The following is a 19,160-nucleotide window of genomic DNA, read 5'->3' on the forward strand; positions in this document are numbered from 1 at the left end:
AAACAGGCCTAAGAAAAAACCTAAAATTAACTCTTATCATGTCCTTGGGATACACAGCCCACTCTATCTGTGACTCCAGCCATAAACAAATTGGTGGAACTCAGGGGAAAAAAAAAAAAAAAAAAAAAATATATATATATATATATATATATATATATCAAAAAGATATTTTAAATTTCAAGAGGAAAACTATGTCTGTCTGTCTATCTAAAATTATCTATGTCTCAATGTATGTCTTTGTTTTTGGATAATATGCAGTTAATGAGCTCTATTTAAATTCAAGTTCACATGAACTGAAAAAATATTCAATATTAAATATAATGTTTATTTAAATATAAATATAATTATTTGCTAATCTAATTAAGACATGTCATAAGTCATCAACATTGTATAATACTTTTATTATGCCTAGGTTTAAGGTAAAATTAAATTTGTCAACAAAAAAGTAACTCTTTATATATATATAGAAATATATAAATGAGATGAAAACTTTTAGATAAACCCTATTAAAAATAATTATATTTTAAAAAATGTCTATCTAAAAATAATCTCTTAGAATTGGGGTAACTTAAATTTCTAGAATTGTACTAAACTAAATGATAAAAGTTTATTAAATTGCTAGGTCATTTGCAAATAAAGTAAGATTTTAAAACATTAATTACTGAACACTAACTTCCTCTTACAAAAAGTTTTTCTTACAGAAAAACTAGAGATTTTAGACTATTAATAAATATATATATAAATATATATAGAAAATAAATATATATTATAATATATAATATAATAAATATATTCACCAATCTATAAAATGCTAATATACAAGACACTACATAGTTGCTAAAGAAAAGTAAGATATATGCTTTTAATAAAGATATAAGAAATGGCAGATAAAATGATGAATACAAAAATATAAAAAAGGTTTATGACAAATGAAAGAGAATCTTATGTCAAACGGATGTAACTCATTGCCCTGAACTCTCTTCCTCTTCCTTCTTACCTGTCTCGATCTATACAAATTCTTTTATATGGGCCACACCTCTCCGAGGTGAAACTACACGACATGTTATAACCCACCTGTTACCTTACTTTGCAATAATGAGAACACCTAATTCTATAAAAACAGACAATGACCCTGCCTATATTTCTAAGCAGTTCAAATAATTTTTACATTCATTCTCTATTAAACAGACTACAGACATTCCTTATAACACACAAACACAAGGCATAGTTAAACAAACACATTACACACTGAGACTACAAATAAAAAATTAAATACGGGGGAATACACAGGAACATGAACACTTTTATCTTCCTTATCCAGAGCAGACTTTACTAGATTCCAAAGCAATATATTCTTTAAGTCCATAACTATTGTTAATATAGCTTTGTTTTAAATTTTTTAAACTTACCGCAAGGAGATATTTTGACAAAGCAGAAAAACATTTGAAGACATTGAAGGACACTTCCCTTCCTCTGCCCATTTGATATCAAGACGGGTTAACTAATCAATGGAAATCTAGGAAACTAATCTTACAGGGAAAGGGAAATGCTTCTATTTCTCCAGATGGATCCAACGAACTCACATGGCTTCCTCTTCAGAAGATTCGACCTAAGCGGGCCCCCAACATTCAAACTAGAGACGAAACAACAAAAACCCCAGGAGGAAGAAATTCCAGTATAAGCCATGGCGGCTTCAAAAATTTCCAAAAAACGCCACACTTGACGTCATCGACCTTATGATCTCCCTACTTGGGGACAGATAAAAACCCTTATTAATCAAGCTGAAAACCTGATTTCTCAATAGGGAATGCCGTGGAATCCTGAAAATATTTTTGTCACGATGCTTGCTTTGCTTGCTTTTGTTCCCCTGCTCAGGCTGACTTGATTGATCACACTTATTGGGCTTATGAGGGGGCCTAACACCCCCTTTTTATTGTAGGTTATAGAATAAACAGATATAGGACCAATCACATCCACTAATCACTCAACACATATGCCCCCTCCATGGAGCTTGGAGGGGCCCTCTCATCCTGAGAAAGAAGGAAAACTAATTAACATTTCTCTAGGCTATAAAATCCTTCCTTTATGCATGGGCCCAACAAAATTATGTATTAATGTTAGTCGACAATCATGGGTTTTCGTCCTGCCCCCCCCAAAAAGGAACTTCTACACATTGCTTGGACTGTTTACTGCCCAGTCCTTTTATAAAAACCATGTCAATACTACCAAAACTCTAGGAAAAGTTAAAATGTAAGGGGTTTACTTATAAAGACTTTAAATACACTCCTGTTTATTGAGATAAATGTCAAGCTAAATCAGGGAAATTAATGTTTATGGCCATTTACACCATTGTTGATTGGGGACCCCATGGTATGTGGGTATCTAAGTGCTCAGATGATATCGGCAGCACTATATGTGACTATGCTACTCAGGTAGCATAGAAGATTACCAACAGTTCAATGAAGCACTTCCATGAAAAGGACTCCTTGGCTGGCTTGACGGCGAAATGACACCTTCTCGACCTCAAATCGTCCTCGATAAACAGATTGGGCCTAAACAATGGGACATCTGGAACCTTGCTTCGAGCACCGAAGAACTTGGGACTTAGACTGGACATTTCACAGGGACCAATCATAGTCATAGTAATTATTCCTTTCACTATAATCAATCATATTTCATACAAGCCTGTGTTCCACTTCCTTTTGTTGTAGCTATAGGAAATTTACAATTCAATAAAACTTTACGTTCTGTAACTTGTATAAATTGCAAATTATATACTTGTCTTAACTCTTCTGTTTCCTTAAGAAATGAATCCCTTTTGATTCTTCGATCTTGACATAGTCTGTGGTTACCAATAAATCTCCAGCAGCCCTGGGAAGAAGATCCCATGGCTGGACTTGCTTCCTGGTTACTTACTAAATTGCTCCAGCGATCTAAACGATTCACTGGATGGCTGATTCTTGGCATTTTGGGGTTAATAGCTATTTGCACCACTGCTGCCGTCACTGGTGTTGTTTTACAAACCTCAATTCAAACACATAGTTTTATCCAAAATTGGACTAAAGATGCTCATACTATGTGGGCCACTCAGGCTCAGATAGATGAGGATATTCAAGATGAAATACAGGAACTAAAAACAGCCGTCAAATGGATTGGAGATCAATTAACAGATGTACAAAAACAGGTGATGCTAAAATGTGATTGGAATTCTACTCAATTTTGTGTTACTCCTGTTCAATTCAATAATAGTGCCTACAACTGGGAACAAATCAAATTTCATTTACAAAACGTACATGATAATGCCTTTCTGAATGTACAATTATTACAAAAAGAAATTTTTGAAACCTTTTCTAATAATCTGCCCTCTTCCACTAATTTGGAAACTTTAGCTGAACAACTAGCTGATCAATTATCTGGGCTAGACCCACGCGGATGGTTTCAAAGCATTACTCACAGCATCGGGTCTGGAACTGTAATTTTGGTGATTGTCTCGACAATTATATTTGTCATCTACCATTACCTTCATGCAAAAATTGTTAAAACTAAACAAACTCTAATGGTCAGAACACTTTTTACAAATATTATAAATAAATAAGGGGGAATTATCAGGGAGTGTTTAACAGGAGGATTCCTACGTGCTGTTTCTCATAAGTCCTCTGTTCCTTATCAGTGGAACAGCAAGCTGCTTCCAAAACTGAGGTCATTATGTGAGACAGGCTTGAATCTCCTTCAGTAAACATTCTCTTTACGACAAAACTGCTTAGTCTCGATCCTCTTTCTTGAGGTATGGATTGTCTCCTGAGCCGGTGACCATTATTAATCCCTTGTTCCCTTGGTAACGGTTGCTGTATGTTTGGTTTTCTGATCTTTATCATTGTCAAAAGAAATTTCTTGTACAAGAGCCTATATATGCTCACAGAAAGATCATTAAAGCACCTTTGCTCCATCAGAGCTTCGGTCCCCGTGTCTTTCTTTCTCTCTCTCTCTCTCCCTCCCTCCAGCTCTCTCTTTCACTTTCTTATCATCGACTCCAGACCACCAGGTTCCGGTCCATTAAAGGACCCCAACAAATAGGGACACTTGCCTATGGTAGAGACTTCCAGAGGGCTCAGGATTTGGGAGTTCAGATCAAGATATCTCTGAAATATGAGAATAATAATTCCTACCAGACGGGCTAGTAATCAGGCATAAGTGACCATTAACATAAAACAACCATTTGGCAAGGCTCCTGGAACAGAGTAAGTGCCCCCCTGAGTATCATCCTTAACCAGCACCACCATAACCAGTGGGTAGCACGCTCAAGACTTGAACCCAGACCTTCTCCCTCTGATGGCAGGTGCTTCCTCCACCCACAGCAGCAGTGTGGCAGCACAGATGGCTCTGGCATAAAGAGCTGCATGGAATCAGCAGGATGAGTTTCCTTCAGTCTTACTAGCTTCCCTCTATCTCTCTGTATGGAGAGGAAACAGTGCTGTCTAATAGAAACTGTCATGATGATTACAAATAAACCGAAAGTCAATAATTCACCAGTTACTGGCTGATGTCTTGTTTGCTTTTAATATCCTCTTCTATGGACTAGAGGCAAAACGCACCTTAATATATTTGTCTAGTCTATCTGTGCAGGTGGCAATCTGTTTCAAACTGTAACCATGTAACCATGTATTTATGTTTCATTGCTTTAAAAAAAAAAGATTAATGGTATAGCTACCCAATTGTTTGAGGCTTCCCAGGTAGCTCAGTGATAAAGAACCTGCCTGCCAATCCAGGAAATTTGGGTTTGATCCCTGGATCAGGGAGATCCCCTGGAGAAGGAAACAGCAACCCACTCCAGTATTCTTGCCTGGGAAATCCCATAGACAGAGAAGCCTAGCGGGTTACAGTCAGGGATCACAAAAGAGTCAGACATGATTTAGCAGTTAAACAACAACAACCACTCAACTGTTTACCTCATATCTGGAAATGGGCACCAGCAGGAAGAGCACAGGCCTGCTAGATCCAACTCCTTGACATCGTTTCAAGTGACGTGGGATTTCCTGAATGATGTTTTCCTCATCCAAGGTGGCTTGTTCTTTAGGATCTGAGTGTAACTGGCAATTCAGTAGCATTTTGTGCAAATGAGGTGTTCCATACTGTATGTCTACGATATATTATATTTCACAGCATATCTTCAAGGGTTGGGGATTACACATAGCTGTGACTGCTAAAGTGATTTCAACAAAAACAATGATAAAAACAGAAATGGGTTTTATTTCCTGAGTATATACTGTATCCCAAGTGCCATGTTAATGCCTTTAGAATATGTGTGTGTGCGCACTAAGTCGTGTCCAACTCTTTGCGGCCCCATGAACTGTAGCCTTCCAGGCTCCTCTGTCTATGGGATTTTCAAGGCTAGAATACTGGAGCTGGTTGCTGTTTCTTACTCCAGGGTGTCTTCCCAATCCAGGGAGTCTTCCCAACCCAGGGATTGACGAATCTCTTGTGTCTCCTGCATTGGCAGGCAGATTCTTTACCACTAGCGCCAGCTGGGAAGCCCTTAGAATACATGTCTATTTAACCCTGAAAACAACCAGAAAAGTGCCTCCATTTTTACAAATGAAAAAAAAAAAAGTGGAGTTTGAAGACATTAAGTAACTTATCCAAGGACACACCCAGTAAGTGGTCGAGTCAGGATTTCAACGCAGGTGGGCATATTTTCAAAGCCCGAGCTTTTTCCTCCACCGGGTGAGAGTAGTGGACACACAGCGGGCCACTTGGAGAGTGTTCAGCCACAGGCTACAAATTGTTCCTCCCAACAACTTGGAGAGGGGTCTGCATGGAGAGCAGTCTTTTTCTGTGTGGTCACTGACGCCATATCAGCATCATCAGGAAACTTACCAGGAATGCAACTTGTTTCTACTGAATTCTTGGAAGGGAACTGCAATCTGAATTTTAATACACTGTCCAGGTGAGAACCTCTGTATTTAGACTTACAGATGCAGAGGGCACTGAAGAAAGTTGTAAGGGATGGTGGAGGACAAGACCTGCTCAGTCTCTCACTCACTCTCCTGAGCACTTTCTACTGCAGCCTTGCCTGCACAAGGCACTGTCCGACATCAAGCCTGTGCACTTCATCGGGTCTCACCAGCCTCTCTCTCTGTTTCTTTGTATCCTGAGCAGAAACAGTGCACCCTAACAGAAACTGTCAGGGTGATTACAAATAAACCCAAAGTCAGCAATTCACCAGTTACTGACTGATGGCTAGTTTGCTTTTAATATTCCTGTGGGGTGAAGAAGGGCTGGGGAGGGCCCATTCTGAGCTATGGTTGGTGGCCCATCTGCCCAAGAGCCCAAGCATCTTGGGGCAGGGGATGTTTATTTGCATTGAGCACCAACTCAATTAACTGTCATGGTCAGAGGCAGCTGCAGCTTGGAAAAATCCAATTTGGTGCTAAGAGTGCAGCTGGGAGCCTTGCTTAGCATGGCCCCCTAAAAAATTAGATTTAGTGCTTGTCATTGCACATTAAGCTATATCAGGTCCTTATCAGTTCCCCCTCTGGCCACATAAGCGCTCCTCCCAGCAGTGACTGAGCGATTTGCACATAACCTTCTCTGTTGCCTTTCCTTAGGCTTCCTGGAAAGATCCAGGGCCTCCTCCCTCAGATGACTCATGAGGACATCTGTCCGTGGAGCAGAGGAGGCTGGAGGCCCCCCTCACAGTACAGTGTACTCCATTAGCAGCTTTCTAGAGGTAAAAAAAAAAAAAAAAAAAAAAAAAAAAAGGGTAATCTGGGGGACAGTGAGTGGGAAAGATGAAACTGTAAGATTGGTCAAAAAGTCCATTTGGGTTTTTCCATAACACAGAAAAACCCAAACGAACTTTTTGGCAAGCTCAATATCAATGATGGTGATGGTGGTACTTGCTAATATTCTACAGGTAAAAAGCATTTTCACAGATTATGTCACTTATTCCTCAGTTGTTCAGTCGCTAAGTCGTGTCCAACTCTTTGTGACCCCATGGACTGCAGCACGCCAAGCCTCCTTGTCCCTTACTATCTCCTGGAGTTTGCCCAAATTCATGTCCACTGAGTCAGTGATGCCATCCAACCATCACATCCTCTGCCGCCCTCTTCTTTTGCCTTCAATCTTTCCCAGCATCAGGGTCAGATTTACCCTCTGAACTCTTAGTACTCTGATAGCCATTTTAGTGATAGGAAAGTGAAGCTCAGAAAGCTGACATGATTTGCACAAGTTTGCACAGCAAATTAATGGAGCAGAAAGGAAAAGCCAAGGTCATCTGACGAGCAGTCATTCATCCATACAGCTAGGTGAGGTGCCCCTCCATCACCCCTGTCAAGCCCTCCCATTCTGTGTACTGGGGACTGCTTCTTGAAGGAACTGCCTACCCAATCAGGCCAGACTCACAGATGCAGACAGGAGAGATAATTTGATGAGGGAAGAATGCTGTCCCTCTATGACTCTCAAGATCTGGCCCTGATGATGCTTACTGATGACCTCAGAAAGGGTCTCTGGCCCATACCTCTGCCAAAATTCATGTTGAGGACCTAGGTCACTTACCTAGCTGCCACTCAGGAGCACACATAGTCTGCAGCATCCAGATAGGCAGTGTGGGCTCCAGCATGGCCACCCCCATGTTGGCAAGGCAGATGGAGCCTGGGGAGACAGTCCAGTGAGCCCCCAAGGCAGTCCTGAAGCTCAGACCCTCCCTCCTAAAGGAAGGCAATGTCAGCTTACCTGCAGCCACCAGGATATAAGGGTCTCTGAGAAGCGTGAGGAGTGGAGTCCCCTTGGCACTCTGTGAACACGGAAAATGAAAAACTTCATCTATACAGTGTACATGCCTCTCCTGTTTCACAGAATCCGAGAGCATACAGGCAGGACCTTAGAGACCACCTACATCAGCTCCCTTACTGCAGAGATCAGCCACCCACAGGTCACAGAAGGAGAAGTGATGTACCCAGTGTCACAGAGTGAGCTGGTGGCAACCACATGGCCCCTGTGTGAAAGGCAGTCACAAAGGGTGGGACAACATATTCCAGACGTTAAGTCCTGCCTTCAAATGACCACCAACCAGACCTGAATGTGTTGTCAGAAAGGCTGCCACTGGGCAACAGGTGTCTGGACGCCTAGCCCCTCCACTGATCTCCCCAGCACTGACATTTATCCAGGGAGAACCACAGGCAAATCACTGAGTTCCAGAAGTGAGCCCAGAGGTGACAACTCACAGAGCTGCTCAGGCCTTCTGAATGCTTTGTTCTGACAATGCGGAACCATACTGGACTGGCATTATCAAAGAAGCCTGAACATATAGATTAAAATGTCAGCCTGAATGTCCAATTATAACAGGCTTGTCCTTCAAAAAACTCCATTCCAGCTAAATTTAGTCATCTACTTCCCTTCCAAGCATACCAGCAAGCCTTTGGTCATCATGGTTACCTTTCCCTAAACTCCCTTCCTCCTTTTTCCAATAGGTCCAAACCTCAGGCATTCATCAATGTCAAGCTTAAATGGCCCCTTCTTATCCACAGTGTTCCCTAACTCAGTAGCTGGAACTTTTCTCTCTTAAACTTCCTAAGCACTATGTCCTAATCCATGGTATTTACCACTTTCTATCTTGATTTAGTAGTTTATTTACTCCAGTGTTCATCTCAGCACTATTTACAATGGCCAGTACATGGAATCAACCTACACGTCCATCAGCAGAAGAATGGATAAAGAATATGTGGTACATATATACACAATAGAATATTACTCAGCCATAAAAGGGAATGAAATGATGCCATTTGTGGCAATATGGATGGACCTAGAGATTGTCAGACTAAGTGAAGTTAAAAAGAGAAAGACAAATACCATATGATACCACTCACATGTAGAATCTAAAAAAGGGTACAAATGAAGCTATCTACAAAACAGAAATGCAGTTACAAATGTAGAAAACAAACTTATGGTTACCAGGGTATAAGGGGTGGGGGAGAAATCAACTGGGAGATTGAGAGCAACACATATACACTACTATATATAAAATAGATAACTAATAAGGACCTACTGTATACCATAGGAAAGTCTACTCAATACTCTGTAATGACCTACATGGGAAAAGAATCTAAAAAAGAGTGGATATATGTATATGTATAACTGTTTCACTTTACTGTAAACTTGAAACTAACACAACATTGTAAATCAATTACCTTAGCTTAATGGTTGACTTGATAAATAGGTTTAATAGTTTTGATATGATAACCCTTTCTGCATACACACAGGGATGGATTATACTATTCAGAGATACTACAACTAAAAAGATCATGCCCTCTCCCATATATAATTCAAAGTAAAGAGGAAGATCTAAATCATAAAATGTACCTAAAGAAGTTCAATAAACCTGTTGACTCAACAATCTTACTTTTTGAAATTTACTCTAAAGATTACCTCCAATTTTTGAAAAATGCATATATACGAGATTATCAGCAATATGTGAACACTGAAATTCCAGATGTTCAAGCTGGTTTTAGAAAAGGCAGAGGAACCAGAGATCAAACTGCCAACACCTGCTGGATCATTGAAAAAGCAAGAGAATTCCAGAAAAACATCTATTTCTGCTTTATTGACTATGCCAAAGCCTTTAACTGTGGATCACAATAAACTGTGGAAAATTCTGAAAGAGATGGGAATATCAGACCACCTGACCTGCCTCTTGAGAAACCTGTATGCAGGTCAGGAAACAACAGTTAGAACTGGACATGGAACAACAGACTGGTTCCAAATAGGAAAAGGAGTACATCAAGCCTGTATATTGTCACCCTGCTTATTTAACTTATATGCAGAGTACATCATGAGAAATGCTGGGCTGGAAGAAGCACAAGCTGGAATCAATATTTCCGGGAGAAATATCAATAACCTCAGATATGCAGATGATACCACCCTCATGGCAGAAAGTGAAGAGGAACTAAAAAGCCTCTTGATGAATGTGAAAGAGGAGAGTGAAAAAGTTGGTTTAAACCTCAACATTCAGAAAATGAAGATCATGGCATCTGGTCCCATCACTTCATGGGAAATAGATGGGGAAACAGTGGAAACAGTGTCAGACTTTATTTTTTGGGCTCCAAAATCATTGCAGATGGTGATTGCAGCCATGAAATTAAAAGACGTTTACTCCTTGGAAGGAAAGTTATGACCAACTTAGATAGCATATTAAAAAGCAGTGATATTACTTTGCCAACAAAGGTCTGTGTAGTCAAGGCTATGGTTTTTCCAGTAGTCATGTATGGATGTGAGAGTTGGACTGTAAAGAAAGCTGAGCACTGAAGAATTGACGCTTTTGAACTGTGGTGTTGGAGAAGACTTTTGCGAGTCCCTTGAACTGCAAGGAGATCCAACCAGTCCATCCTAAAGGAGACCAGTCCTGGGTGTTCATTGGAATGACTGATGCTGAGGTTGAAACTCCAATACTTTGGCCACCTCATGCAAAGAGTTGACTCATTGGAAAAGACCCTGATGCTGGGAGGGATTTGGGGGCAGGAGGAGAAGGGGATGACAGAGGATGAGAGGGCTGGATGGCATCACCGACTCGATGCACATGAGTCTGGGTGAACTCCGAGAGTTGGTGATGGACAGGGAGGCCTGGGTGCTGCGATTCATGGGGTTGCAAAGAGTCAGACGCAACGGAGCGACTGAACTGAACTGAACTGACAAGATTATTGGGCTTCCCTAATAGCTCAGTTGGTAAAGAATCCTCCTGCAGGAGATTCCAGTTTGATTCCTGGGTTGGGAAATCCGCTAGAGAAAGGATAGGCTATCCACTCCAGTATTCTTGGCTTCCCTTGTGGCTCAGCTGGTAAAGAATCTGCCTGCAATGCGGGAGACGTGGGTTTGATCCCTGGGTTGGGAAGATCTCTTGGAGGAGGAAAAGGCTACCCACTCCAGTATTCTAGCCTGGAGAATTCCATGGACTGTATAGTCCATGGGGTCGCAAAGAGTCGGACATGACTGAATGACTTTCACTTTCACAAGATTATTAACTGCACCACTATTCATATCTGCAAAATATTAGAAATTACTGAAATGCTCAAACATAGAAGATAGCATAAAACATGGAATGCATACAATGGTATGCCAGCCAGAAAAGGAAACACTTTTTTAAAATATGTAGAACATTACCATCCAAAAATCAAAATTATTCAAAAAAGTACTAAAAGGCAATCATTTCTCTAGTCATACTTTTGATACCACAGGGGTGGGGCTTTCATACCAAGGAATTCTCCAGTTCTCTGGACCAACTGAGTGTCCTGACAATTCAATTCAATTCCAACACTAATTACTTGCCTGCAATGCAGGAAACCCAGGTTCAAACCGTGGGTCAAGAAGATCCCTGGAGAAAGGAATGGAAACCCATTCCGGTATTCTTGCCTGTGGAATTCCACGGATAGAGGACTCTAGCAGTCTACAGTCTCAGGTGTTGCAAAGACTCAGACATGACTGAGCAACTAACACTTTCACTTTCACGGTGTGGACCCCACAGACTGAACCCCACTTCAGACACCAATCACAAGTAGCGTGGAGAAATCAAAAGCTTTACAGACAAGCAAAAGCTGAGAGAATTCAGCACCACAAAACCAGCTCTCCAACAAATGCTAAAGGATATTCTCTAGACCAGAGAAGGCAATGGCATCCCACGCCAGTACTCTTGTCTGGAGAATCCCATGGACGGAGGAGCCTGGTAGGCTGCAGTCCATGGGGTCGCTAAGAGTTGGGCACGACTGAGCGACTTCACTTTCACTTTTCACTTTCATGCATTGGAGAAGGAAATGGCAACCCACTCCAGTGTTCTTGCCTGGAGAATCCCAGGGACGGGGGAGCCTGGTGGGATGCTGTCTATGGGGTCGCACAGAGTCAGACACGACTGAAGCGACTTAGCAGCAGCAGCAGACAGGAGACAAAAAAACAGAGTATAAACTCGAACCCAAAACAATAAAGTAAATGGCAACAGGATCATACTTATCAATAATTACCTTAAACATAAATGGGTTGAATACCCCAACCAAAAGACAAAGACTGGCTGAATGGATACAAAAGGATACCAACAGTACTGTCTGACTTGGCTACAAAATCAAGGTCTTTGGATCAAACTTTCCCATATTGTCTGTACTTTCTTATCTCTCTTCATGGTCTGACATGAATGTCTCAGAGCCATCTCTGTCTTGGAGTCAGATAAAGACCAACTCTGATTTTAACTGCTACAGAATGACAGTCTGTAAGGCTGCTCTGGGGGGAAATGTTGTTCGGATGGCCTCCAAGGTCCTCTTTACTTCTGAGACGTCAAGATGTTATAACTATGAATACTCAGGTCCCAATGTCATTGTCATCCTGGTTCTGAATTACTATATATGACTCAGTAGTAGTGGTCATCATCGTCAAAGGTTTCTCTGACTCTTTATAAGGCCCTTCCCCCATCTTGGTCCAATATCAAGCCAGACTTCCTCCCCCTCCCCTACACGATCCTAAATATGACCGTCTTGGGAATCCAGGACAGTTCTAGCTTTCTCCAGCTCCACTCCCATTTCTCCTTGTGGCTTAATAGGGATGGTCCAGGCAAGCCTGGGTCACTGCACTCAGCCATTCTCTCTCTATCAGCAATGGAGCTTGGTATTCACTCACCTCAGGAGAGACTTTAGAAGGCTGTAGGATGCAGAGTTGGAGTGCTAAGAAAGGAAGAGAGAGAGAACTAGTTCAGTGTGTCCACTTACTAGTTGGAAGATCCAATGATGGCCACGTTGTCATTACTCTGCTCCTTACAGAGCTCATTCCCTGAGCTGCTTCCCTCTTTCTTACAATGGGGCAGCCCCCAATCCACCCAGACATGTCTACCCGGACACCACAGCATAATCCATTTCCAACCTGACTCTCACCTGTCTGGTGCCTCTTATGGTGACTCACCTCCATCCAGAAGAGCCAGGAAGGCCAAGATGAGGAAGGGTACAGTCTTCCCCAAAAACACATATGTCACACTTCCAAAGGGAGCCCCTACTGAAAAGGAAAACAGCCATGGATTCCAGAGGTTAGGACCAGTTCCCAGGGAGCATGACCCATTCATGTTCATCCAGTGAGCACTTCATGAGGGCCTGTAAGGGGCTGAGCCCTGCAGGAGAACATGAGCCTCTGAGGATTCAGAGATGAAGAAGACCTGCTTTCAAGGGGTTCAGTTTCTAGTGGAAGAAATGTGTGAGTAGGCACCGGGTGGGGGTGACCCAAATAATTAGAACATGATGAAAAGTAAAGGTTCCATGTAAAGAAATTATACTCCAATAATGAAAAATAATAATTAAAAATTTTAAAAACTGGGGAAAGAAAAGTAAAGTTTCCATCTGCAAAGTGCCAAGTAATCATAGTGCATATGTGGTTCAGTTGCTTCAGTCATGTCTGACTCTTTGTGACCCTATGGACTGTAGCCCAACAGGCTCCTCTGTCCGTGGGATTCTCCAGGCAAGAACAATATAATGGGTTGTATTTCCTTCTCCAGGGGATCTTCCCAACCCAGGGATCAAATCCACATCTCCTGCATTGGCAGGTGGGTTGTTTACCACTAGCACCAGCTGGGAAGCCCATGTAATCACAGTAGAGTGAGTTCAAGTGGTCATCGGGGCTTTGTTAAGTAGTTAATACAGGTGAACATAAAGCATGTATGAAAAACACAGAGGTGTCAGAAAAAAGAAGTGTGGATCAAGAAGCAATGTAAGAAACTCCCTGTCACTAGCATAGGAGTATTTGGGAGACCAGAGAGTGGGAAACTTCTGGTGGCTCAGCGGTAAAGAATCCACCTGCCAATGCAGGAGATGCGAGTTCAATACTTGGGTCAGGAAGATCCCCTGGAGAAGGAAATGCAACACACTCCAGTATACTTGCCTGGAGAATCCCATGGACAGAGGAGCCTTGTGGGCTACAGTCCATGGGGTCACAAAGTGTCAGACACAACTTAGCAACTAAACAACAACAACTCTGTTACTAAAATAAGAGTGTTTGGGAGACAGGAGAGTGGGGAAGGTTAAGACTGAAGAGCCAAGGGCTCCATGTATGCAAATAAAGCATGTATTTGGTCTTGTGGGCAAGAGAGAAGCACCAGTGCTTTTCTGGTGGGGGAGGACCACAAGCTCTGGGCATAGAGGAAGCTTCTTCTGGAGGCACCTTGGAGGAAGGAGGCAACATACAGATTATGCAGGCAGCTGATGCCATGTTCTAAGTGAGATGTGAAGAGGAACTGGTCTTGAGCAAGGAGGATATAGTGGGCTTATTCATTTGGGAGTGAAAGGTGATAAAGGAGACAAGGAGGCACCCAAGTTTTAGCTTGGATGTTTGGGGAAGCGGATACTAACACAGAGTAGAACTTTGGTTCCCTGTCCTCACCATGGGGGTACAGAGTAGGGCCAGGGGAGAGATGCTTGGTGTCTTCTTCTCAATTAGCTTGCAAACCTCTTAGAGGGCAGGAACCACATGTGAGACTTCTGAGCTATATGCCCTGTGTGCTAGCACTGTACTTGGCATGTACATAATGCCCCAGGAAAGACTGAGGGCAAGAAAAGAGGTGACAGAGGATGCGATGGTTGGATGGTATCACTGACTCAATGGACATGAGTTTGAGTAAACTCAGGGAGATAGCAAAGGACAGGGAAGCCTGGAGTGCTACAGTCCATGGGGTCACAGAGTTGGACACAACTTGGAGACTAAGCAACAACACAGGGTATATAATATGTACTCAGTAAAAGTTTGTGTCTTGTTGGACTAATCGAGTAAACTAGATTTTGAATGAACCTCAAAGAAAGTATAACCTTAGGGTTTGGAGCTTTGGATTCGAGCCTAGAAAATCTGAGTCCGTATTCTGGCTCTGGCATTTCTTGGCCGTGTGACCTTGGATGGCTGTGAACCTTTCTAATCCTCATCTGTGTAATGGGGACAATCATTCCTCCTTCACACTGTGGTGGTGAGGATTTAAAAAAGATTATGTATATATTTAGCACAAAATCTGGCAAATAGCATGGTCCCCAGTTGAAAGCACTGGCCATATATGGAAGCAGAGATGAGGCAGCAGCTGCTAACATGTGAAGATTTACTTCCTTGAGTAGACTAGGTGTCTGGACCATTCCCAGCCCCTTATGAGCTATTCAGCTTCTTAAAGGGAAAGAGATTCTGCTTTCCCTGGGCAGAATTTCAGAAGGAATCAAAACATGGTTGGACAGAGAAGGAAGGAAAATACTGTTTCCTTAAAGACCTTAGAAATACCTGCCTCCTGGAGATATCTCCCAGGTGCCACTCACCCAGCACTCCCAAGGCCAGGCCCCCCAAGGCAATTCCCATGGCCCGCCCTCTCTCGTGGTCATCAGTGTAGACACAGGCCAGCATCCCAAGACCTGAAAGGAGAAAGGCAACAGAATTAGCATACTGTCTCTGCCACTCTCACGGAGTCCTTGGTCTCGGCCCTATTATATCTCCAGGAGTCATCTTAACTAGAATTTCAATTGGAAGGGTTTTACAGAACCTAACTCATAGTATTTTACACATACTGTCCCCAAGGGTCCCCCAAATGCTCACATGACTCACCCCTTCTGCTCAGAATATTATTGGAAGTGCAAAAGTCTCTGAATGCAGAATACCATTATCCAATGATCCTGTATTTCATATCACTTTATCATTTCCTGGTACATTTCCCTGAATCCATGGATAGGGAGTAGGTCAAGGGAAGGAAAACCCATGGACACAGAACACTGCTCTATTCGATGAAGGTGCCCATGGAAGAGTATGAAAGCACCTGGGAGAGAGTGTGGGCTGGGCTCTTACTTCCATTTACTGACATGTACAATGGCATAAAATCTCTACTTCATAGGGTTACATGAAATCATGTATTTGATAATACTTTGCAAACTGGGATGTTGTTACCAATAGTATCAATATTACTGTTTCTATAAAACATTAAAAGGGGAACAGAGAAAAGACCACAAAGTGGCATTAAATTAAAATCTTGCCGACTGCACCTTTTGCCTTGGGCTTGGTCTGACCTGAGCTAACTCAACCTAAATATTACCAGAGAAAGTTACATCAGGCTTAGGGATTTACAGGCCCTGCCAGCAACTCTATAATTATCTTGTTTTTGAATCACAATTTCTGCATTTTCTGATAGTAGTTTCCTTAATTTCTTCATATAAATTGTATAGGGTCTGAAGGTATTAATAGTAAGAGATGGTAAGAAATGTGTGTGTGTTTAAGATGTCAGCATTACCTGCAACCGATGAAAATGAAGATCCAATGCCTTGAAGAGTTCGGGCCACAAAAAGCAGAGTATAGGTACCAGAAAAGGCAAACACTGGGCAAAGAGAATAGCAAGAATTCCCCAGTTAGCAAATGGCCTTTGATGGTCTGGCCACCAGTAGATGGGCTCCTGATATTACAGACATGAGCCATTATGCTCATGTTTTAATACAGAGGGATTACTGCTCTCTGTTTTCAGAGCTGCTTTTCTAATCCTCTCCCTTAATTAGGACTGCATTATAATTGACATGAAGACTGAGAAACCAAAGAAGCATAAACTGATGCACCACATGGTGGGCAGAAAGCTGGGTGCCCACATTTCCTGCTTAAAGCCCAACATCCTGCCCACTGGAGTCAGGGCTGAACATGTAACCCTATGCCCTGGACTGAGAACTAGTCCCTAGACTCTACTTTTGGATTCTCTATATGCAACAACCTGATTTGATCTTTGCCATAGCTGGGTCCTATTGGGTCATCTGGAGTGGGAGACAAAAGCTATGTGTACTCGAAGGTCCATGGGTATTGGGTAGACAAGACTATCTTGTGATTCAATCGGATCCTTCCCCTCATATTGGAAAATCTTTTAGCCAAGTCAGATCAGTGAGTATTTATTAAGTAATACTGACCATGCAGCTGTGCTGGACTCTGCAGCAACGTGAAACAAAGAGACCACCCAGTTCATGCCCTTGAAGAGATGCAGTCTACTAGAGACTAACAAGCACACATGAAACTGAGAGCCAAACAGGAGTATGTTATCAGAGACTAAATTACAGAGTGTTGGAGGTAAGGTTGATGAGTCCAGACATGTCCTATCCCAGATTCTAAGACAACACCACAGAAAGGGAGAAGACTTGCTTCCAAAACGTTGCATCAGCAACGTTGAACCCCTTTGCCCATTCATTACAATGGCTGTGCTTATAATCTTCCCCCATTACTTCCCCACACGATCGCACCGTCTCCCAAACATGCAAATGATTGGCCTCTCCTGGCCACATTTTCAATGATCTCTCCCAGGCTTTCTGATTTCAATCTGTTCAAGGTCTGTTACCCCTGTGTCCTCTGAGAATAGTTAGACCAACTCATCCCTGTTTGCCCAGGACCTTCATGATTTTATTTTATTTTTATTTATTTATTTTATTGGTGTATAGTTGCTGCTTTACAATGTTGTGCTAGTTTCTGCTGTACAATGAAGTCAATCAGATACACACACACACACACACACACACACACACACATATATTTCCTCCTTCTTGGACCTCCTTTGCACCCACCCATTCCACCCATCTAGGTCAAGAGGCATGTGAAAAGATGATCAACATCACTAATTATTAAAGAAATGAAGATCAAAACTTCAATGAGGTATCACCTCACACTGGTTAGAATGACCATCATCAAAAAATCTACAAACAATTAAGGCTGGAGAGGGAGTGAAGAAAAGGGAATCCTCTTGCATTGTAGGTGGGAATGTAAATTGTTGCAGCCACTATGGAGATCAGTATGGAGATTCTTTAAAAAACCGAAAATAAAACTACTTTATCTTATTTTATTTTTTTGGCCACACCTCACAATATGTGGGACCTTAGTTCCCCAACCAGGGAATTGAACCTGTGCCCCTTGCAGTGGCAGCATGGAGTCCTAAGCACTGGACCACCAGGGAAGCCTTTAGGACCTTTGAGGTTTTAAAATCAAGTCTCACATCCTGGGAAGCCCCTCAATCCCAGGCAAACTGGGTGGTTAGTCCCCCCTGTTTAGGAAGACCAAAGTAATTTTGCACCCCTAACACAGGCCACCATTGAACTCCTAATTACATTGTTTGTTTTCCAGCTAGGGACCCTTAGGGAGAGTGATGGGCATCAGCAACCTCATTTAGTATTTAAAAACCCTGAAGGGGACTTCCCTGGTGACACAGTGGGTAAGAATCTGCCTGCCAATGCAGGGAACATGGGTTCAGTCTCTAGTCCAGGAAAATTCCACTTGCTGTGGGGCAACTAAGCCGGAAAGCCACAACTATAGAGCCTGTGCTTTAGAGCCCTGGAGCCGAAACTACTGAGCCTGCGCGCCTAGAGCCTGTGCTCCACAGCAGAAGCCACAGCCATAAGAAGCCTGAGCACTGCAATGAAGAATAGCCCCCTCACTGCAGCTGGAGAAAAGCCAGAGCAGCAACGAAGACCCAGTCCAGCCAAAAATAAAATAAATAAATACTTAAAAAAAAAAAAAAAGACAAAACCCTGAAGGAATGCTACATAGGATCCCCTAAATACCAAATGTTTGCTAGAGTTAGGCCAACTCAGTATAGCAACACTGGTTATGGCATAGAAATAATAATTATTACTTAATACACACAGTTTGGTAGATAAGAAAGCTTTCAAAACATGAGTTCTTGTCAGAGAATCAGGCAAGGACCTTATGCTAAAAAGTATGGGATCCACTAGCACACTGCATTATCTTATTTTGCAGCGTGTTTGTCATGTCTCCCAGGCAAGCATCAAGTGCCCAGGGAAGCCCCTGGGGTCCAGTGGTCAAGAATCACTTGCCAATGCCGGGGGCATGGATAGGATACCTGGTCCAGAAAGATCCCACATGCTGTAGGGCAACTAAGCCTATGCACCACAACTGCTGAAGCCCGTATGCCTAGAGCCTGTGCTCTGCAACAAGAGAAGCCACCGCAGTGATGAGATTGAGAGAATATCCCCCATCCACCACAACTGGAAAAAGGCCATGCACAGCAACAGCCAAAAATAAAGTAAATAAATAAATAAATAAATCTTTTATTAATGGAGTTTATTAAAAAAAAAAAAAAAAAAGAATCTGCCTTCCAATGAAGGGGACATGGATTCAATCCTTGGTCAGAGAACTAAGATCCCACATGCCTT

At 42.3% G+C, this 19,160-nt stretch overlaps 1 protein-coding gene across 1 annotated transcript in view; it reads right to left on the reverse strand.

The window, feature by feature from the left end:
• The window catches only part of SLC18A1 (solute carrier family 18 member A1), a 64,796-nt gene that overhangs the window by 17,749 nt on the left and 27,887 nt on the right, over window positions 1-19,160 (reverse strand). The window contains exons 7-12 of the mRNA XM_006054007.4: window positions 16,259-16,342; window positions 15,300-15,392; window positions 12,928-13,017; window positions 12,649-12,692; window positions 7,732-7,792; window positions 7,555-7,650 (exon numbers count right to left, since the gene is read on the reverse strand). Coding sequence (XP_006054069.3) covers window positions 7,555-7,650; window positions 7,732-7,792; window positions 12,649-12,692; window positions 12,928-13,017; window positions 15,300-15,392; window positions 16,259-16,342 — 468 coding nt within the window. The remainder of the gene's footprint in view (window positions 1-7,554; window positions 7,651-7,731; window positions 7,793-12,648; window positions 12,693-12,927; window positions 13,018-15,299; window positions 15,393-16,258; window positions 16,343-19,160) is intronic.

The sequence above is a fragment of the Bubalus bubalis genome, chromosome 3 (assembly GCF_019923935.1).
Source record: "Bubalus bubalis isolate 160015118507 breed Murrah chromosome 3, NDDB_SH_1, whole genome shotgun sequence".
In the NCBI taxonomy this organism is placed as follows: Eukaryota; Metazoa; Chordata; class Mammalia; order Artiodactyla; family Bovidae; genus Bubalus; species Bubalus bubalis.